This window comes from Littorina saxatilis, linkage group LG7 (genome assembly GCF_037325665.1).
Source record: "Littorina saxatilis isolate snail1 linkage group LG7, US_GU_Lsax_2.0, whole genome shotgun sequence".
Lineage (NCBI taxonomy): Eukaryota > Metazoa > Mollusca > Gastropoda > Littorinimorpha > Littorinidae > Littorina > Littorina saxatilis.
Window position 1 is genome coordinate 11299543 of NC_090251.1, and position 23101 is coordinate 11322643.

Sequence of the window (23101 nt, forward strand, 5' to 3'; positions counted from 1 at the left end):
GACTGCACACGAACACGGACGCATGCATATTTTCTCTCCCTTTATTTTCCCCAGCTCTTATCTTTCTTTTCTCGCCCTTACTCTTGCATGCTCCCTCCCATACACACATACATGTGTACACATTCTCTGTCTCTCTCTTCCTCACTTTCTCTCTCCCCTCTTCTCAAACTCTTGCGTCTTATATAATATTTAGGCAAAAAGTGAGTTGTCAATCGTAGGAGATATGTTTTACAGCACGGAGAGCATGCAATCATACCATGGTGTGCACTTTATAAGCTTTCTGTATCATTTGCTTTAAAGAAGATTGTATTAAGGAAATACAGGGTGGCATGTATATGCGATATAAACATTTGTGACCACGCAACAAGCTAAGCTTATATTAAGTGTGGTTATCAATATGTACATCTAGATAGGAATTGTTATTTCACGTTATGTCAAGATCAGAGAATCGCTTATACCCTTATTAGAACTGTAAGACAGACACGATACAATTTTTACCAAAAAAAGAGGAAAAAATACAGCAAAAGAATCAGAGGATGTGACAGAGGACGGGAAGGGATTTAACTTTATTTTTCAGCAATATCGGGGAGATATAAGTATCCTAAGTGTCTGTATCATTTGTATTACCCCATTTACCCCCCTTTCATCTCTGTATCCAAACACCCCTTCACAAATCCCATCAATATCCCCATCACCCCACCTTAACACTTTATACCCCATCTATGTTGACCAAGGTTTTTTTTGGCCGAGACCAGCTGTGCTGCAGCAGGTCACTCAGAATTGTAGTAACTGTGTAGAAACTGTGTAGCAACACGCTGGAATGCAGGCGTTAGTTACAGTAAGGGGTTCCGCTCACATATGTAACTTCAGCAGGACTGACGACGCACTGCAGATTATCCCAGCCTGCTACACGTTGCATGAAAGGAAACAGGCCAAGTACTCGTCATAATCCCTGTCACAGCATAAATAATATGCAGTGCGTCGTCTGTGCCTCTGAAACTGCACAGGTATATTCTGCCCATAAGCGACTGAAGCTAACAGTCTTTTTCTTTTCATGTTTGCTTGCTTTTCATTTAAACTGTACAATAGCCGCCATTTATATGTATTTTTCTAGAAAACTGTAAACACCACTATAAGCATTATGCTTGTTGTTGTTTACTCAATATGCGTTTTTTTGTTAATAATGCACAAACGTTGAATAAAACAGTTTAAACCAAGCTAACAGTCTGAGCGGATATATCCGTACCTGGTCAGATAGAGACAATGAGTTAACCATCCCACAGCAACTACCACCACCACCATCATCAACAGCAGCAGTGACAACAACACTCATCGATCCAGCATGGCAATGATCTGTTACCCCCGGTGTAACACGAGAAAATTACTCCCACGAGATTTTTACTCCGGAGTAAAAATTTCGTACGAAAATGTTACTCCCTTTACGAAAAAAGCACTCCCCCATTACACGAGAAAATTACTCCCCACAACAGGTGAGTTCCGAGTTAACATTTCGTACACAAATGTTACTCCCCTGACGAATAAAAAACGAATAAATTACTTCACCCTTACACGAGCAATTTAACTTCCCATGCCAGGTGTACGAAATTTTGATTCCCTTGTCCCCTGTTAGTCTTGGTGGTGGAAGGGGTGGAGGGAGGCTAGCGCGACATTCGTTTGCGCGAGATCACATATTGGCATTATCCCTTCGCCCGAATCCCATTTTCGCGTACGAGATTTTTACTGGAAGTAAAAAAAATGGGGAGTAAACATTTCGTGGAGGGAGTAATTTTTTCGTGCCTTGGGGAGTTCTTTTCTCGTACGAAAAATTTACTCGGAGTAAGAATTTCGTACGAAATTTTTATTCCAGAGTACATTTTTCGTGGAGTAAAAATTTCGTGTTACACCGGCATAGACTTGACTGACAGTTCCTACTGTATACAGCGCAACCCCCAGAGCCGATGACTTTCTCATTAATCGACCGCTGAAGCGCGTAGGACAAAAAGTCTGTAATGAACGCCAATACGCCTTTCGATCGGCGAGCACAGCGCTGTTTCTCTCTCTATGTCTCACTGTTGCATGTTTGCGTGCGCGTGTGTGTGTGCGTGCGTGTGTTTGTGTGTGTGCGTGCGTGTGTTTGTGTGTGTGTGTGTGTGTGTGTGTGTGTGTGTGTTTGTGTGTGTGTGTGTCTGTGTGTGTGTGTTTGTGGGTTTTCTTTGTGTGTGTGTGTGGGGGTGTATAATCATGTGTGTATGTCTGTGTGTGTGTGTGTGTACGTGCGTGCGTGCGTGTGTACTTGCGTGATTACGTGTGTTTGCACCTCTTAAAAAATAAAAGATAGATAATGGCGAGGGTAAGAAGTGAAAGCTGTTACATTTAGAGCACGATATCGAATGAAAAAAACCCGACCGGACAGACAAATAGAAGGCACACACCTACCTTTACTAGCAGAGGCAGGAGGCCGAGGAGGGGGGGAGGACGAGGAGGGGGGGGGCGTGAGGTGGTAATGGAAAAGCTAAGACATAAATCTGGAGGAAAATGCTGCATCACATAAAGTCTACAAAGAGGGAATTAAAAACGTAAAACACAGGCTCAGTGTCACACAGGCGACACTGAAACATTGATGTATAGGCATGGCAACCCAGTTTCCTAAAACATTCAAAAGCATTCAGAAAGCAAAAAGTTTTAAAACTTAGAGAAAAAGTTGATGTACTCTTTTACCCGATTCTTCACAAGTCAGGATTTTTATTTCTTTCCTTTTTATTTTCGCTCTTTGCCCAGCGTCTCTGAATTGACGAAGAAAGCTCACGCAGAGTAACTTCCCTTGCCGCGCCAAAACGCCATATGTCAGCCATTCTTCTATTAATTAAACATCAGGGAAGCATAGAAAGAAGGGCCAAAATATCTTCCAAGGAGACGACGAAAAAATGGGAGGCTCCATTGAAGACAGAGAAGAAAGCAACAAAAGTACCCCGTGGCAATGTTAGAATTAATTTCCTGTGTTTATTACATTTTGCCTCAGTTCATCTCGATTCCAAGATTTTTTGATTTTTTTTCTTCCTACTGCACTTCATTTTTGAGCCCCATCTTTTCTCCATGTTGAGTTCTTGTCTTAGACAGTTTTGTCGGAATTCTGCAGGATCAAGGCACCTTCTTTGTGATTTCTTATTGAGCTGTGTTGCGTGATTTAGATGTTGAATGATTAGATTTTTGACTTTCTCCCCCCCCCCCCCTTTTTATATAATTAAAGTGGGTTTTTTAATATTTAGTTGTTCAAACTTTGTCGCACAGGTATTCAAGTCTAGGAAAAAGTTTTGCTTCCTGTGATGAAAGCAATCTATTTTGATCTGGCTTATTTAACCCGCCCAAACCTAAACACCCATCCCTTCACCCGTTTGGTTTTCTCGTATCTTTTCAATCCCTTTTTACATTTAGTCAAGTTTTGTTTTGTTCTTCCATGGGGGCCCGGGTAGCTCAGGTGGTAGAGGTGGTAGAGCACTGGACTTGTGATCGACAGGTCGCTGGTTCGAATCCGGGCCGGGACGGACACGGGTCAACTTTATGTGCAGACCCAGAGACGGTATCCATCTCCCACCCCCGTGTCACCACAATGGCACGTTAAAGATCTTGGTCATTCTACCATAAGTGCAGATGGCTGATACCACCTAAACACGCAAACATCAAAAAGCCGTGAGGGCGTAAAACTCGAATCGTATAAACCAATTCATGTCCAATATAGACAATTAAGACCTGACGGACAATAAGCCCCTTAAAATTTACTTTTTTTTGTTCTTCCAATATAGGTTGGTTGGTTGGCTTTATTTTATTTCTGTTCGTTTTCTTTTCCTTTTTCTTTTATTGTTTTTCTTCTCATATGTGTGTCCTTCTTCCTTTCTTTGTTTGCTTGCGATAGGATGAATCTAAGTAGGCATATTTTGACATTTTTATTGCAAACATAAAACTTTGTTTTATAGAGCTTATAATAATCTGCTATCAAAACATGCGTAGTTTATCAAAACAATGTATGAGTAAGTATGGAATACTCGTAAAACTGAACAACGCTTTCGTCGTTCTTTTTCTTCTTTTTTTGCCAAGGGATTCGACAAAACATGGAATACTACATTGTAAAAAGTTCGTTCAAGAATCTGCTATCGATACATTCACATGAGCAATGGATGGCCATAAAAATGCAAAACCACGATCTCCATTCTTCTTAGGGGATAGCAGCAAGGTTAATTTGCTTCTATGATGCTTTCACGACAAAACACACAGCACTGTGTACTGGAGTGCTCATTCAAAACTCTGCCATCAAAACATTCCAGGTGATGAACAAGCACGCAGAGAATGTCCGTAAAAAGAATTTAAAAACAATCTCCATTCTTTTTGTTGGCTAACTCGGTTTTATTATGCTCTAAACGACAAAACACAACATATCAGATTCTGAACCGCTCATTCAGTCTACCTGCAAAACGTTAGCACGGCACAACGCGGTTTAACGCCCTGAAATGGTCGTTAAACGTTTTGTGATGTAAAAGTCATGCTCTCGTATTTGCAAAACGGGCTTTTAACTGTCGTTAGTTTCCATGGGAACACGACAATGACAGATGCGTCTTCGGGACAAAATGATCGTTACGTATCTCAAATTTCATTGTAAAAATACGCGGAATTGTTCACAAGGGAGTTCATGATTTGCGGTGGCTTTGGTAGCTGAAAAGCCATGTGAATGGAGCGATGATGATTTTATTTGCAACCCTCGGAATGGACGTATATAAGCTTCTGCGAACTTTGAATGGCCTTTGTTATTTATGTTTTTTACAAGATATTATAAATAAATACTACTAAATGGCTTGCTGTCTAATACCAGAATATCACAAGTTTTTTTGTTTAAAAAAATTTAAATGCTAGTGTCTCTGCCCCTCTCTCTCTCTCTCTCTCTCTCTCTCTCTCTCTCTCTCTCTCTCTCTCTCTGTCTCTCTCTCTCTCTGTCTATCTTTCTCTCACTCTCTCTCTCTCTCTATGCCACCCTCTCTCTCTCTCTCTCTCTCTCTCTGCCACCCTCCCCCCCTCTCTCTCTCTCTCACACACTCTCTCTTTTTCGCTCTCTCTCTCTCTCTCTTGATTTGATCTCTCTCTATCGCTCTCTCTCTCTCTCTCTCTCTCTCTCTCTCTCTCTCTCTCTCTCTCTTGATTTGATCTCTCTCTCTCTCCCTCGCTCTCTCTCTCTCTCTCTCTCTCTCTGTCTATGTCTCTCTTTCTCTCTTTGGCCTTCTCTCTCTCTCTCTCTCTCTCTCTTTTTTTTCGCTCTCTCTCTCTTGATTTGATCTCTCTCTCTATCGCTCTCTCTCTCTATCTGTCTGTCTCTGGACTATCTGAAATCTTATCTTCTCTTATCTTCTCTTATCTTCTCTTATCTTATCTTATCTTATCTTACTTTGTCTTGTCTTGTCTTGTCTTGTCTTGTCTTGTCTTGTCTTATCTTATCTTATATATCTTATCTTATCTTATCTTATATTATCTTATCTTACTCTGTGCATGGTTGTGTGTTGCAGACTGTTCGGGTTGGCGATCGGGATCTCGTCCTTCCTTAACCTCCTGTTACCGGGGGCGGCCGATGTCCACTACATGATGGTCATCAGCGTGCGCGTCCTGCAAGGATTGGTGGAGGTCTGCATCACTGTGTGTGGGGGGGGGGGAGTGTCGGTGTGTTTGTGTGTGTGTGTGGGGTGAGGGTCGGTGTGTGTGTGTGGATGGGTGTGTTTGTGAGCGTGTGTGATTGTAGGTGTGTATTTGTGTGTGTGTGTGTGTGTGTGTGTGTGTGTATGTGTGTGTGTGTGTGTATGTATGTGTGGCTGTCTGTCTGTCTGTCTGTGTGTGTGTGCGCGCGCGTGTGTGTGTGTGTGTGTGTGTGTGTGTGTGTGTGTTTATGTGTGTTTTTGTGTGTGTGTGTTTTTGGAGGGCGTGGGGTCTTCTTATGTTCACGTAATGTCACCCCGGGTTGTTCTTGAACTAAAATCTCTAATAAAATGTTCAACCAGGGTGTGACCTACCCGGCTTGTCATGGCATCTGGAGACACTGGGCCCCTCCCTTAGAGAGATCCAAACTGGCCACTATCTCCTTTTGTGGTAAGTGCCTCATCTTCTCACTTAAATCAATGAGATAAATTTAATTTGTACGTCCTCGCGACAAAGCTGTTAGGAGCATGTGAGACGAGAAAACCCGGCCATTGTAGAAATGAAAAAGCAAATAACAATAAATACAAATTTAATAAAAATTCATGCGGCGGGGTGGGGGGTGGGGGTCAGTAAATGCAGACAGCTGGCTTCCGGCGGCTAGAGGAGACCTAAATTTGGCTAGGGACCTAGCTGGGTCGTCTTAGGTCAGTACTGTGAATGGTCACTTTGAGGACTGTTGAGCCAATGGGGCACAGGGGCTTTATATTTTTGGTATTTAACTAATACTCCTGCTGGTATATGTATACATTTTCGAAAGGCTGTTTGGAAAGAAATCGTTCCTTTATTTACTATTTTCGGAAATAACTCGATATGAGTGAATATTCTTGCTTTTATTAAGTCAAAATTTCCTACGTGACATTATAGGCGAGGTACCAGCAAGAGTTTTAACTTTTTCACATCCCATCCGGAGTTCGTCTATTATGAGAATATATAATCGTGGAAGATTTCAATTGCAAAATCTACAAGAGTATTGGTAGTTCATTTATGCAGTCGAACATGATTTGGGAACACTTACTCCAAAAGTCAAAGGAATCTCTGTGTGTAAGAGAGAGAGAGCAAGATAAAGAGAGAGGGAGAGAGAGAGTGTGTGCGTTAGTGCGTGCGTGTGCGCGCATGTGGATGCATGCGTCTGCGCGCATGTGTGCTTTTACAGACTGCTTTTTATTTATTGCCTATTAATCATTTCTTGAGAATGCAAAGATTAATAAACACAACTGTCTGTACGGAAAACGCACAAACTTTTGCAAATGGCAAGTAGCTATCTAGGAAATGTCAGCATGCATTCTTTAATAGTTTTCAGATGTAAGCAAACTTTGCATTCTCAAGAAATGATTAATAGGCAATAAATAAAAAGCAGTAAAACCCTCACCCACCAACATCGCCACCACCAAAATAAGGTGAAATACAAACACACCCACCCAGTCCACCCCCAACCCCAAAATACACATGTTAAATACCTCTTGGATAGGCTTTTCAGACCGAAAAACCAAAGTATTCTGAGAAGGAATACCTATCGAGGATATCATTTATTTTCATGATATATGGCCCAGTCGCAATATATTGCTTTCACTTTTGACATTTTCTCCAAGCATTTTGAACATATTCCCATACTAAAAAAACGACTTGCTTCTTTTATTTACTGATGAGAGTGACCTTGTTTAAGCTTGATCGAGTTTTGTGTTGGAGGAGGGGGTAAGAGGCGGAATTAATCGATTCGATTCTACTGTTTAGTGCCAACTCCTCTTTTGCAAATGGCAAGTAGCTATCCAGGAAATGTCAGCATGCATTCTTTTACAGTTTTCAGATGTAAGCAAACTCAGAGATAGCACTAATCAACGGAATCTGTTTGGAGGAGGTTTCTTAATGAGCGGAGATCTGAATAACTTTAAAGATTTTACTTTTTGTGCGTTTTCCGTACAGACAGTTGTGTTTATTAATCTTTGCATTCTCAAGAAATGATTAATAGGCAATAAATAAAAAGTTCATGGCAAGCAAAAGCAGTCTGTGAGTCATTGAACGTTTCCTTACTTGATCATTAACTTTATGTATTTATTTTCTATTAAAGTATTGTAATACCTGACTAACTTAAAAGCTGTTGAGAAGCTTTTACTAGGCTTATTTAGTACAGGCTTTTTTCAACCAACCACATTCGATTCGTGCCATATAAGGAAGTGCTACATCACAAATGTTGCGTACACGTCATTTCCGGTTAGCGGTGAAACGAAGTTCACACCAAAAACACAAACGACTTTCGTTGATTTGGGCGATTCTACGAATCTACTTTCGTTGACTTTGTAATCATGTTTTGGTTATTTCTGTATGGAAACCTTTAATCTATTGGATATAGGTGACCTGATCGTTATTTTAACTGTTCATATCTTCCTACTTTAAGGTCTGGAGTGGACGCTAAAGTCGATCTTTCACTGCATTTCTGTAGCATACATTTGCCTAGGTTGCGCTTGGGAAAATCAAAGATGGCGGCCCGGAGCCGGTTGCCGCTTCACGACTTTAGAGTTCTATTTCTTCCCTAATATAAATAGAATACTAATATTTAAAGGGCAGACCTTAATCTATGAACTGTCTCACTTTGAACAGTTATAAAGTGTATGAGTAGAGCTTCGGGTTGCAAATTAATCGCACATAACACACATCGCACCTCGCGCTTCTTCTGCGAACAGAACTTCTCTGCTGGCGTCAGTCTAAACCGCGACACTTTTTAACACGCGCTGTTGAGTTTCGTTGTGCGCGCGCATCCCAGCGGGCAAGAGAAAATGAGGTGGCGAAGAGAAAGTGGTGGGCTTTATCCCTCTCTCTAAATCTAGCTACTGTTAGTTTTAAACTTGAAAAGGGCAAAAACAGGGTGCTCTTTTGCTTAGAAGATGATTTGTTTAGCTTCCTTTCTTCCCGTGCAGCCCTAGCACATATTTCATAAATTCCATCTTCCAAAGATTAGTCGTCCCAACGTGTTATGAAAGGTACACTCCTTGTCACGGAAACAGTCCGGCTCAACGTCTCAGATCTGGCCTGAATGTTACATTGAATAAGACCATCCCTCCACTTGGTCACATACCAAACATCAAAACTCGACGGCTTGTTGTGGATAGTTGGAATTGTGTATGAAATGTTTTCTTAAAAGTTACTGGTGGTTTTTCCGAAATCAATTCATCTACACACACAAATTCCCTTTGTGCACAGAGAGCACCCTGGCTCTTCATGTTTGGTATCTGACGCAGTGGAGGGACGCTCATTTTGCCATGTAAAAACCTAGCAAGATCTTAGACGCAAAGCAGAACTGATTTCGCGCAAAAGACTGTGCCTCCTTTACGCCAGTGGAACGTTTTAGCAGCTAAAATCACCTTCACTTGGTGCGGAAAGTTCATGGTAACTGTGTCCTTTTCCGAACTCTAACTTTCCATCGTTTAAACTGCTCTATGTACCAGAGTACAGGAAAAGTGTGACATTCCAAATCCCCTTTCCCCTCCTCCAATGCACAGCCTTGCATTCTGCCCATCGCTTTAAAGACCGACGGGAGATCCCCTTCGACTCCGTCTCATAGCTTTCCCCCCTAAAACTAACTTGAACAATTCCATTAACTTCTGCCCTATCCATCTCTGTTTCGCAAAAAGAGAGAGAGAGAGACACACACACACACAGAGACACAGAGAGAGAGAGAGAGAGAGAGAGAGAGAGAGAGAGAGAGAAATAAAAGAGAGAGATAGAGAAGATGCCTCCACTTCCGGGAGTAAATTGCCGGCGTGTGTCGCGCATTCATTGGCTCACGCTGTTCAGAGAGCGCGTGCCTGGGAGCCATGGATTGGATCACGACGGCGCGCGACTTTTGCTAAGACGCTCATTGATTGGTTGAGGGGCTGACGGGATCGATCATTGTATTGTTGTTGCAGGATCCTACGCGGGAGCTGTGCTGGGCATGCCGCTGAGCGCTGTGTGCACGCGCTACCTGGGCTGGCAGTCCGGCTTCTACGTCTTCGGTACGATCTACTGTTGGAATTGTTTGTGTGTTGGTTTAGTGTGTTGTGCGGGGAGTTATGAATTTATGAAAAGTGTAGGGTGGGGGTGGAGTTATCAAATCATGAAAATTTGGGTTGGAGGGAGTAAGGAGGGGGACGAGGTGGAGGGGGTAGGAGGTTGGGGGAGAAGGGTGAAGAGGAATGGGGGAGGGGGTTGGGTAGATAGGCTATGTTGTTTTGTTTGGTTTTTTTTTTTTTTTTGGGGGGGGGGGTCCTTCCGTGTGTGTCTGTGTCTGTGTCTCTCTGTCTCTCTATCTGTCTGTCTGTGTCCCGTGTCCCAAAAAAAATTGTAAGACTATGTATGAGGTAAGTTGACGAAAAAGTGCAATCTTATCAATTAATGCATTTAAACTGTTTGAAATATTTGTTTAAACTTACAACTGCGCATACACATATATACTAACCCTAACCCTTACATCATTATCATAGATAAACATATTATAAAGTATTTTAAGTTTCAGACATTATTTAGTTTAAATGTTTTGAATTCAAAGCATCAAATTAAATCAAAGTTGAAATTGAACTGCCTGTGTTAAAATACCTTTCAAGACATAGCAATCTTAATGAACGGAAAATGCATTTATCCGACTCAAACCAGCATGATACGAAGGTCTATTATTAATTGATGAAAAGAACAAACAAAAAAACGCATATATTCTGTCTTTCCCAATTAAAATTTCATAATAGAAAAGACATTTCATGAAACTAGCTTCTCAAGACGAACAGAGGAGAATACGAGAGTTACGCTTTCTAGTTTGAGAGTCGGTTAGAGGGGGAGAGGGGGGGGGGGGGGAATAATGGAAAACGGCGCTAATTTGAGCCTTGTTATCACACTGATGAAATTGAAATTTGAGCTGACAAGACATATTAAAATACGGAACATGATTCAGTTCTGAAAGTAATTCGATCAGGCTAAATTGAAGAAAAGAGAAAAGTTGGAGTTTGTCACAGAAATGTTTTACACACATCCACACAGACGCACCACCGTACGCACTAACACAGACACACGCAAGCACACACGAACGCACGCTTGCGCGCACACACACACACACACACACACACACACACAAACAAACACACACACACATACACACACACACACACACAAATACACACACACACACACACAAACACAGACACACACACACACAAACACACACACATACACACACACACACACACGTACCTAAAGTGTGGATGGTTACCTAAGAGGCGGCACTGGGTGTAGTGCCTTTCTAGTGCACTTGCACTACAACAGCACTGGGTGCAGTACTCGCTCCGGCATCGAAGAATTTTGCACTAAAAAATGCACAAAATTTGACCTATTTCGTCGCCTATAGAGGACGGAAAGAATGTCATTTTGAACATTGTTATGACATTCTTTCCGTCAAAAAAGTCAATTTAACGGTGTTAAATGAAGCGACCATCCACACAATTAGGTTGCCATCCAGAGTTTAGGTTGCCATCCACGTGTGGATGGTTGCCTTATGGTGATTTAGGCAACCAAACCTGTGGAAACGGGGGTACACATACACACACACACACACTCACACACACACACACACACACTTCTACATAGAGCTGTGAATGTTTGACCATTGTATGTCGTATTAATGTGCCCTTTGGAATACTTAAACTGAGATGTCATGCCGCGACAGCACAACTCTTTGAATTCGAATAAGACATTTCTTTTACACACGCATAAACACATTTTTGATATGCGAGTCTCGTATGGTCCAGAAAATGCAAATACTACCACTTTAGTGCTCTGAATTGCAGCGCTTTCCTCCCTTGGTTTCTCAGATCTCAACGCTCTGTCCTATTTGATTACGATTCACTTAGCCACAAAAGAAGGTAAATTCGAGTACAATATCGCCAGAAACATCACGATGTATGCGCTACTGTGGATTTGATCATATCACTAGCCAAATCACTTTAGACTTACCCTAGTTTGATATCGCCCTGGAATTCTGACCTTAGAATCAACTATCACAAATGAGTCGCAGCGTTTGTAAAATACAGCATCAGTTCAAATTCCCAGACTAGACGCTATGCTATGCTAACTTGGTTTTTCTGTCCCCAGACCTAGTGTCTATTTGGTACATGACGTGGTTATATGCCAAGTAGACTCTATAAAGAGTCCAAAATACTCTCTCTTGAAAGTCCAAAAGTACACTACTATTCTAAAAGTCTTCAAAAGTACTTGATGAACAAAGCATCGTTTGTCGTTGCAAGATAACAAATTTTAAAAAATTGACATTCTAACGTGTCATAATGTCCGAAAGCTCATATAAATCCTATATAAAAGTAGCCGAAAGAGGATAGAAAATGTAAGATGCGGACAACAAAACTAAGTCTTTTTTTCCAAGAACCGCTCGAGTGTGCAATTCGGTGTTTGGTACAGACACTGAAAGTCGTAAAGACAAAGATTAGAATAGAATAAAATAGAATCATCAATTGAAGAGAGACATTCCACGTCGTAAAGACTAAAATAAATGAATGAGAAAACGAAATGAAAGAGCCATTAACAAAATAAACTAAGAGTTAAAAAAACAAAAAAAGAATCTATATCTCCCGCGGAACAGAGGGAGAACTGCGGAAGATGGCCACAATTTACAATCACAATACACAGATAATTATGGGACGCATCTTTTCTCCGTGGAAGCTATTAATTGCTTTCTTCTCATATCAGCAGAGAATATGGCGGACTAATCGAGACGAGTTCCGGAAATAACTCTGTCGGGTTTGAATTGGTTGGGAAAGAGTGAGTGCCCTTGCTTTTGCTCGGACAAACATGTGCTTCCTGTACACGTGTGTGAGACACACCCCATCGCTAGTAACTTGCCTGCATAATGCAATGTGGGAGAGTTTCATTATTTGACATTATTTCCCACGTGACATTATAGGCCAGTTACCAGCGATGGGATGTGTCTCACACACGTGTACAGGAAGTACATGTCAATATTTGTCCGAGCAACAGCAAGGGTATTCACTCTTACATAATCCATACAATCCCGACAGAGTTATTTATAAAAGGAACTTAAATGACCACTGAGGCATGCACAGAACAAATAAAGAATGGAAAAGGAAGAAAGAAGATTTAAAAATTATAGCAGAGTGACATCTACCTTAGATAGCAACACAATTTACACGCACAATTAACAGATAAGAAAGCTTTTCTCAGAAAAAAAAGAGAGAAAAAAAGTATCTTTCTGGTGAAATAAACAAAGAGTGTGTCGGACGCTTAAAGAGGAACTAAATTGACCAGCAGACCAGTTCATTGGATTGCTTATCCCCGCTGATCCGATTCATTTCCAATCTGTTTGCCATCATCTCCGCTGCAATGGGGGATTCTCTGGAGCTACAACGTCCTTCGTTTGTCTTCGCAGGCAGATTCCATTAAGCGTTACTGCAAAGAACAAACGTAAAGTGCCGTTCACATGGCAGACTTGCAACCAACTTTTGTCGTTTGAAAATCGCTCCCGAGTCGTCAAGGCCAAGTCGGCGAAAAGTCTGCCATGTGAACGGTCCCAGCGATTTAGGTACGATTAAGGGCAGATTTAGCAGCGACTCCAAAACTCAGTTGAGCACTGCTAGACTAGACCGTGACTTGGCGAAGATGTTGCGCAGACTTTTTTTTTATCGCGCTTACTGATTAGTTAGCTCTAGCCAAACTGCTCTTACCGCATTAAGAGGTAGCTCCAATAGCCGCACTGGCCTTCAAGTCTTGCCAGAATCGCCGCTTTCAACTAGTTTGAGCGTTTGCGCTGTTCACATGGGCAGCGACTTTGATTTGACTTAGCGCCGATTAACCTCGTTTGAAAGTTTGGGGAAAGTTGGTACAAAGTCTGCCATGTGAACACCACTTAACTCGCTCCTCGTGTTTTCCCCTTCTCTCTTCCTTGGGCGACAATTGTCATGGGATGAGGGTTTCTCGCTGAGTCATCGGTTAGCCCTGATCAAGCCGCTGTATTCGCAGTGATGCGCATGACATTTCTGCGTCCCAAAGGGCGGTAACCTGAGTGTTTCTATTGATTACCTTTAGCGCTTTCTGTCTACGTGGCTGCCTCTGTTTCCAAAATATTTTATAGCTTTTCGCTCCCTCGTTCCCTTTTCTCTCAGCGACTGGCGCGCGAACCGGCTCTGGCACATTACAACTTGAGCTATGCAGACGAGATAAAGAAGAGATAACTGTAATGAATTTTCTCCATTCTCTTCACGAGTTACGTCCCTTAGGGACGACCGTAAACATGGCGGAACTAGGGCGAGGGGCTCTTGAAGTAAGCGCACAAATGCGTTCTCTTGTTTCGTGGTCCTTAGACCGAAAATTGCTTTTAGAGAAAGTGCGCTTTTCCGTCTTTCTTTGTGTCTTGCATATTTATTTATTTTTTTATTTATTTTTTTTTCTTTCTTTCTTTTAGTTCTCTTGTGTCTGTTTAGGCAAACTGTCTCATCATTATGCAAAGCTCTCATACTTACTCTCACGTTTTCATGATCAGTGTTTTTAGGTTACACATAAAAAAGAATCATATAAAACCAGTACGTCTTCCATATTTATGAGCCCATATCTCTTTACGATAGCTGTTTCCTTAAATTTCCCATATTCTAACATTTCAACCGGTCAATGAACGATTACCGTAATCTCTAGTTTTCAGGTGTGATTTGTGAGATCGTGTCTATCGTCTGATGTCTGGGTTTGTGGGTTAAAAGTTAAAATAATCATGAACAATGTACGCCAGACCGACTGGTGCCTAGTTTCCTTTCCGATACTTTCACATTTCGATTGATTATTGGGCGAGCATTGTAATCTCTGTTTGCAGGAGTGATGGGGTGATCTGCTCTATCATCTGGTGGCTATGTCTGTATTTGTGAAGTAAACGTTAAAAGAATCATGAGCCCTGAACGCCTGACCGAGTGGTGCCTGATTAGCGACCATTGTAATCTTTGTTTATAGATGTGATTGGTGTAATGTGGCGTCTGTGTTTGTGGGTTAAAAGTTAAAAGAATCATAAACCCTGAACGCCTGACCGAGTGCCTGAAGGGCGAGCATTGTAATCTCTGTTTGCAGGTGTGATTGGGTGTGATCTAGTCTATCATCTGGTGGCTATGTCTGTGTGCGTATGGAGTAAAAGTTTAAAGACTCATGAACCTTGAACACCTGACCTTTCTTTGATTAATGGACAAGCATTTCCGTAATCTGTATTTGCAGGTGTGATGGGGGTGATCTGGTCAGTCATCTGGTATTTCTATTCATGGGAAAAGCCCGCCTGCCACCCGTTCATCTCGGAGGCAGAAAGGATCTACATCGAGGATAGCATCGGCGACACTGGCCCTCCGGCAAAGGTTTATCTCCCTTTAACACTTTCTACCCCACCTATGTTGACCAAGGTTTTTTTTAGCCGAGACCAGCTGTGCTGCAGCAGGTCACTCAGACTTGTAGTAACTGTGTAGTAACTGTATATCAACACGTTGGAATGCAGGCATTAGATGGACGCATAGACCAAATAGCCTGGACCGTCAACTCGTCACGTGACCCTTCGAGGTTACGACGCTCGATTTTCACAGGGGCGCTTAGCGTCCGGTTTGAAAGACAGTGAAAAGAAAGCACGCTCCAGTTATTTGTGACAATGGGAGGTGACAATGAACTGGATTTTCCAAAACTCCAAACTAAACTTAACAAAACTCATCAAAAAACATGTTCCATATGCACTTTAGCTGAGTTTATTTTAGCATTTTCAGAACTTACCTCGGCAACTTCGTCCATGTTTACAATCGACACCGGATATGACATCCCCCTGATTTCTGAAAGGCCAAGAAGAGCGGGGTAGTAGTTGCGCTGAGAAAGATAGCACGCTTTTCTGTACCTCTCTTCGTTCCTAAATGGGGGTGGCCGCTACCTCGTAATAGAGAGAAAGAGCGGAGAGAGAGCTAGTTGGCGGTCCAGGCTATTTGGTCTATGATGGACGTTACAGGAAGCGACTGAAGCTAACAGTCTGATCGGATATATCCGTACCTGGTCAGATAGAGCCATATGAGTGGGTACGGATATATCCTTACCTGGGAGACAATGAGTTATATATTAAAAGATAAATCCCAAAAAAATGAAATGACTGGTTTTTGTTTTTTTGCTCTTTTTTTGTGTGCTGTCCTTACACCTGTTCCTTGTCCCGGTGTGCTCTCACACCGCCCAGTCCCAGTATCCACGGCTCCATCCTCACCTGAATTTCGTTCCGCTGCTAGACTTACCGATTTTTACAGACGCTCCAGGGAGAGAAATGACTGTTAATTAAAACAAGAAGTGAACCAGAATGCAAGATGGTTGGCGAAGATGTCGCTGTTAGCTTTCCTTTTGCGTCTAGTAATTCGAAACTTTGCCAGATGGTTTACAAAGATGTCGCTGTTTGGTTGTCTGAAGTGAGAATTGTTCCATTAATTCAAAACTGTAGAACATGGCTGAAAAAGATGTCGGTGCTAACTTAATTGTCTGAACTACTGAATTGATATTACCCGCTATTACGAGTTAGTCGTGTGACAGAGAGTTTTCTTGCACACGAGACTGTAGATGTCTCACGACGGCGTAGCCGAAGTGAGACAGCAGCAGTCGAGTGTGCAAGAAAACTCTCTGTCACACGACTAACTCGTAATAGCGATTATGTCTCACAGCATAGGCATAGAAAGACAGAAATGAGTTTTTGGGGACGAAATAACAGGCACAAAACAAGACTGAAAACACAATTGCCTTTTCACACATACCCTACACACGCATGCGCGCAGAAGATAGATCCAATGCGTTTCGTGTCTTTTTCTGGTTGAATGCATTTAACAAAGTATCAACCAACGTTTCTGAATCTTTCAATGAAAAAATTTAACTTTTTTTTTAACCAAACAGCACACACCAACGAAAGCTAAACACACAAACACACGCGCGCACTAACACAGATTGAATGCAAAGCGCGAACGAACACGGAGAATTTTTGTAGGTCAGGTCGTGGGAAAGTCCACCCGAAATGTTCCACAGGGGAACTGGTTGTGTTTGGATTGTTCATTTTCTCACAGTGATGTTGATGTTGTTTACAGTGCAGTTTTGAAAGAATATTTTCCGAATTTGGGGCACACTTTCGTCTTTTGGTTCGTTTATCTTGTCGAAGTAACATTCGAGTGTTTCTAAATCCAAACCTTCCATCACCGCTGGTGCAGATTAGACCTGCCTGACGGTCTGCGTGCGTGTTAGAGCTGAAGACGAAGCCTCAATCGCCAAAGCGTCACCCATCTGTAGGTTCTGAGCATCGGATGTACGTTGATACGTGGTAAGATCCGCACGGAACTGTCTATGCAACTTTTCCTAGTCACAGGTGTAAGGTTCGATCTTTTGTTTGCAATTTCGTCCTCTGTGTACGTAGCAAAGCGTTTCGCCATTTTCGGTTTTCGTTGCAGACGACGATAGTGAAAGTAGTACCTATTGTTTTGTTTTGACCTTTCGTATTCAGGGTTTGGTAAAGGGACCGTGTCGTGTAAGTGGAAAGTTGACGAAGCTTTTGAAAACAGAAATTGAATGAAGAAGAAAATGTGGCTTTCATATATATATATATCTATATATATATACGACTAGTGTCTGTCTGTCTGTCTGTCTGTCTGTCTGTTCGCGATGCACGGCCAAAGTTCTCGGTGGATCTTTTTCAAATTTGGACACCTTATTCAGCTACACCCCGGACACAACCTCATCGATGAGATATTTCAACACGTGCTCTCAGCGCGCAGCGCTGAACTGATTTTGGTTTTTCGCGCGCAGCGCTGAACCGATTTTGGTTTTTCTCTCGATCCATTCCCAGTGACTCTTCCTTATCTTCTCCAGTGTTTTCAGCCGCGTTTGTCTCCCTTCCTCCGTGCGGTGCGCCGGCAAAGCCGGCGTACACCTGGCAAAGCCGGGTCCCAGGCGCAGCCTGGTATTCGGCTCTACTTCTTCCCGACGAAGCCGGTACACGGCGAAGCGGGTATTCATCTACTATATATATATATATATATATACAGGAGAACGGGGTTGGTGTTATTCTTTTTCCATCAAACACGAAGTACACAGATAAAACGTGGTTGACTGACCAAGGCCTGTTGGCACACTATTCAGAATACACAACAAAATGTAACAACACTTTGATACCCATTTGTTTACGTTCGTGATCACTTGAATTGAATACCAAAAGCATTAGTGTTTAAGGTAGTGACTAAATGTATGTGAAGGTAACATTTTTCAGAAATAAATGCTTAATCAAAATAATTGATTTCGGCATAAAAGCGTGTAACATACAATCTTGCACACGTTTGCTTTAGAAGTGGCAAAGAAGGAATGCGTGTGACATATGTTGCTTCCTCGCCCACGCAGTCCCGCAAGTTTATCCTTGAAACTGTTTGGAATGCACCAAAGGGGACTTTGGCAACCAACAAACCGTTTCAGAGCACTTCAAGATATGTAATATTTTTTAGCTCCAGGGTTTTGGAGTGGCGGTCTTTGGATATAAAAAAGAAAAACTCTAAACATTTAGAATTGTGTATTCTTGTTTGAATTTGTATTCAATGTTTCAAGATTGTAAGGTGCGCACAACTATACTAAGTTTTGCGCCATATTACTATCTGTATTATTATTAGTACTAGTAAGTAGTAATCTAGTGGTAGTATAATAAGATAATCAAGTCTTTGATGGAAGTATTGTAACACCGGATCGTTTGATATCAATCAAATTGTTCGAGGTGTTTTCAGTACACCAAGTCTGACAATACAACATCTGCTAGCATGGTTTTAAACAAGATTGTATTCAGCGCAGTCATTTATAATGCGGAAAAAAAAAGGTTTAAGTCAAATACAACACAGCGAGTAAACATATAATAAGTGGGTGCTCTTCTGCACACAAACGCGTTGGTGTGCTTGAGTTTATGGTGCAATGTTGAACTTTCAGAAATATAAATGTACGTACGTTTATAATACGTCTTATTATGGTGTCTTTTTAACTTGTCTTATCTTTCGTCTCAGGTGCCCCTAAAGGCGTTTATCCCGTGAGGACGAAAAACTCAAAGTTTCCTCTTTTTGTCTCTAAATCAGGCGGCGACAACTCCTTGGTTGGCTTTCTTCACGTCACTTCCGGTATACGCCATCATGGTTGCCAACTTTTGCCGAAGCTGGACTTTCTACCTTCTCATCATTTCTCAGCCGGCTTACTTCGAGGAGGTCTTCGGCTTCAACATTGACGCTGTAAGATTGTGTACTCAAATCACCAAAGGGAAGTAAGCTCTCTAAATGTATACGACATCTGTAATGGAGTAAGCTAGAGTTATACGGAGGGCCAATCTCCTGGCACCAATGATAAGCATTGAAATGAACAAGCGACTTTCATCCTCTTGATATGACAGTTCATCATTGAGGATGAAAGTCGCTTGTTCATTTCAATGCTTGTTATTCACTCGGGTGCCAGGAGGTTGGTTCCGTATAACTCTCGCTTACTCCATTACACATGTCGTATGCATTAAGAGCGCTTACTTCCCTTTGGTGATTTGATCTCTAGATAGCGCTCTGCCTCGTGTGTTTAAGATTCTTGATGTAAGATTGTGTTTCGCTTTTGTATGATTGCGATACATAAGGCTTGGATATAGGAGGGGGAGGGGAGGAGGGGGGACGTAAATTCCGGAAGTCACCCCCTAACCCTTTACCTTTTGTTTACCTAATCCTTTCATTTGTTTCTAAAGGAGAGACACAAAATACTCCTTTCAAATACTAAATTTCAACAGCAGCAAGACCCTCACCTGGCCATCCCCTGTGCCCTTACTTCATCTTGGAAGCCCCTTCCTCTCATACACTAGGTCCAGTTCTGATACATAATTATTGCGTTGACTGAGCGAGTCTGTGCAATGGTTTGTTTGTTTGTTTGCTTAACGCCCAGTCCACCACGAAGGGTGATATCAGGGCGGTGCTGCTTTGACATTTAACGTGCGCCACACACAAGACAGAAGTCGCAGCACAGGCTTCATGTCTCACCCAGTCACATTATTCTGACACCGGACCAACCAGTCCTAGCACTAACCCCATAATGCCAGACGCCAGGCGGAGCAGCCACTAGATTGCCAATTTTAAAGTCTTAGGTATGACCCGGCCGGGGTTCGAACCCACGACCCTCCGCTCACGGGGCGGACGCCTTACCGCTAGGTCTTGTTGTCTTGAATGTACAGCTGTAATAGTCAACGACGGCGTATGGATGGTTGGTTAGATGGTAGGTTGATGGGTCGTAATAATGCCTAGTTTCGTATATAGATCTACCTGGACGTCTCTGTATTTCTGTCAATCTTAATTGCGTCTAACACTCTCTCTCTCTCTCTCTCTCTCTCTCTCTCTCTCTCTCTCTCTCTCTCTCTCTCTCTCTCTCTCTCTCTCTCTCTCTCTCTCTCTCTCTCTCTCTCTCTCTCTCTCTCTCTCTCTCTCTCTCTCTCTCTCTCTCTCTTTCTTTCTTGCAGAGTACATCTTTTGTCTGTATGTGCACTTTCATGATACATGATTCTTTGGACACATTGTTTGACAGCATCTCTCGTTAGGCTGCTTAGTTCGCCCTTGTTTATATCTTGTTATTTCAATCTCTTGCTCAATCCTTCATTGACGAATACTTCACGGGTTCATTTTTAGAAACAATCGAATGGCTTTATTTGAAAGGTCACCTGTATATTTTCCGTGAGCTTCTTTTTCTTCTGCTTGGGCTGAAACTGTCACGTACACTCGTGGTGTTTTGAACGAGTGTTCGGATGTTGTTTTTTTACCATCGTGACCGTTTATTTCTCTGCCATTTTCCGTGATGTTATGAATGTCGCTCTAATAAGACGACGACCTTTCGCTGCACATCAATCGAAACTAAGGAGAAAACATCCCGAATTAACACCACAGCAAAAATATTGTCACCTTTAATGAAGGCTTTTGTTGACTTTGACGTCAGCAAGATCCACGAGGAAGGAATGTTGAATAGGTAATCGTTATGCGTGGCAAACACGATGAGAAGCCGACAAAACAGTGAGCATGAGTGTCTGCACTTGCTCAAGTTCAAGTTCAAGTTCAAGTTTATTAGTCCATAACCCATGGGGGCATTTTGAACTATAAATACAATCAATACAATCATGATATATGCTAATATAATAAATAAAATTTTTTTAAAAATAAATAAATAAAAACATAAAAAATAAACATTATGAAAAACTGTTACAAATTCTATTAATAAAGTCCAAAATATTCTTTAGCAATTTCTTTTTCTTAGTAGCAAACAACTTTTTAAATTTAAGTGCATTATGTTTTGTACAATAGTAAGGTGGTAACAACTCAGCTCTTTCTTCTTTGAAAAAATCACAGACAAATAAATAATGGAATTCATCACCTATGTCATGTGATACACATTTGGTGCAAGTTCTTTCTTACCTCGGTGTGTTTGGTAATGGTGAGCATTAAATGCTGTTCACATGGCTGACTTGCAACCAACTTTCCCCAGACTTTCAAGCGATTTTAGTCGGTGGCAAGTCAAATCAAAATCGCTGCCCATGTTAACAGCACAAACGCGCAAACTAGTTTTAAGCGGCGATTCTCGCCATACTGTACCATTCAGGATTGTCCGGTCGTCTTCGTTGTTTTCCGGGGTAGGGAAGTAACTGCATTAGCGTGGGTTGGCTAGGGCTAACCTATCAGTAATCGCGATAAGAAAAGTCTGCGCAAAATCTTTGACAAGTCGAGCAGTGCTCAACTGAGTTTTGGAGTCGCTGCTGAATCAGGCCTAAATCGTACCTAAATCGCTGGGGCCGTTCACATGGCAGATTTTTCGCCTACTTGGCCTCGATGACTCGGGAAAGATTTTCAAATGACTAAAGTTGGGGAAAAGTTGGTTGAAAGTCTGCCGTGTGAACAGTACTTTAGTTATCAAGAAAAAGTCGACCATGCAAAGCTTTAGCTCTGAGTTTTTGGTGAAAAGACTTCGCGTAGTCGACTTCGGGCTCAATTAAGGACAGGCTTGATTAAGGACAGGCTTGATTAAGGACAGGCTTGATTAAGGACAGGCTTGATTAAGGACAGGCTTGATTAAGGACAGGCTTGATTAAGGACAGGCTTGATTAAGGACAGGCTTGATTAAGGACAGGCTTGATTAAGGACAGGCTTGATAAAGGACAGGCTTGATTAATGACAGGCTTGATTAAGGACAGGCTTGATTAAGGACAGGCTTGATTAAGGACAGGCTTGATTAAGGACAGGCTTGATTAAGGACAGGCTTGATTAAGGACAGGCTTGATTAAGGACAGGCTTGATTAAGGACAGGCTTGATTAAGGACAGGCTTGATTAAGGACAGGCTTGATTAAGGGGCTATTTGTCCTCTCTTCTGAATGTTTGTCTTGTCTTTTTTTTATTGTATATATGTATGAACCTATTACATTTTTGTTTAAGTCACACAAACTTGCTAGCATTGATCGTGATACGTAGTACACAGAACTAACCACAGTTCTTGATTTCTTACAGAACTGACCGTTGATTCCTTGGAGAACTAGGCACCAAAATGAACTCTCTCTCGTGTTTCAATACCCGCGACACACCGACAATTTTACCCGTTACCAAATTTCAGCCATTCGATCCCAGTTTCATTTAAACTTCTCCGGTACCAAGGCCTTTCACCGACAAAACAGCTTCTTGTGTTTGCTCGGTACACAAAGACTGGCGAGACAATGCGACAAAGCGAACCAACCTGCCACCAACAGACAGCGACACTGTGCACAGGGAGGTCAACGCACGTGAATCGCGCGAGCTGACCCTTTGGGAGGTCAGTTTTTCGCGCCTCGTCGATTCGATCTGTCAGGAAAAGAAAGTCGAGAGCCATGGGGGATCTGGGCTGGCGTTGTCGGGCGGACCCGGCTACTTTTTTTCACAGGCGTTTTGTTTTTTTTCGCGCGTTAGGGCGTCTAGTCTCATCACAGTGTTTATTGGGGCTAGGAGTTTTCCGATACCGCTTGTCAACACATGTTTAACTCATTCGTTTCTTGCGTGTGATAAAAATTATGGTGTGATTTAGACTTTTTGTTCTCTGTCTTTTTTCTTTTTTTTCTCGCACACTTTTTTTATCCGTTATTTTTGCTGATAGTGGGGTTTTTTTCCGGGTCTCATACTGTGTTTAATTTGGCTGCGAGTTTTTCGATACCGCCTGTCAACATACGTTTAACTCATTCTTTTCTCGCGTGTGATGAAAGTTATGATGTGATGTTATTGTTTTGTTTCGTTTTTTTTTTATTGGGTTTTTTTATTGGTTTTTTTTTTTTGGGGGGGAGGGTTGTGTTTTTGTGTGTGTTTT

General features: G+C 42.0%; 1 protein-coding gene across 1 annotated transcript in view; it reads left to right on the forward strand.

Annotated features, from left to right (window-relative positions):
• LOC138970668 (vesicular glutamate transporter 1-like) overlaps positions 1-23101 on the forward strand; it is a 221942-nt gene that overhangs the window by 169933 nt on the left and 28908 nt on the right. The window contains exons 5-9 of the mRNA XM_070343138.1: positions 5547-5661; positions 6033-6120; positions 9633-9719; positions 14968-15101; positions 18849-18998. Of these exons, the coding sequence (XP_070199239.1) occupies positions 5547-5661; positions 6033-6120; positions 9633-9719; positions 14968-15101; positions 18849-18998 (574 nt within the window). The remainder of the gene's footprint in view (positions 1-5546; positions 5662-6032; positions 6121-9632; positions 9720-14967; positions 15102-18848; positions 18999-23101) is intronic.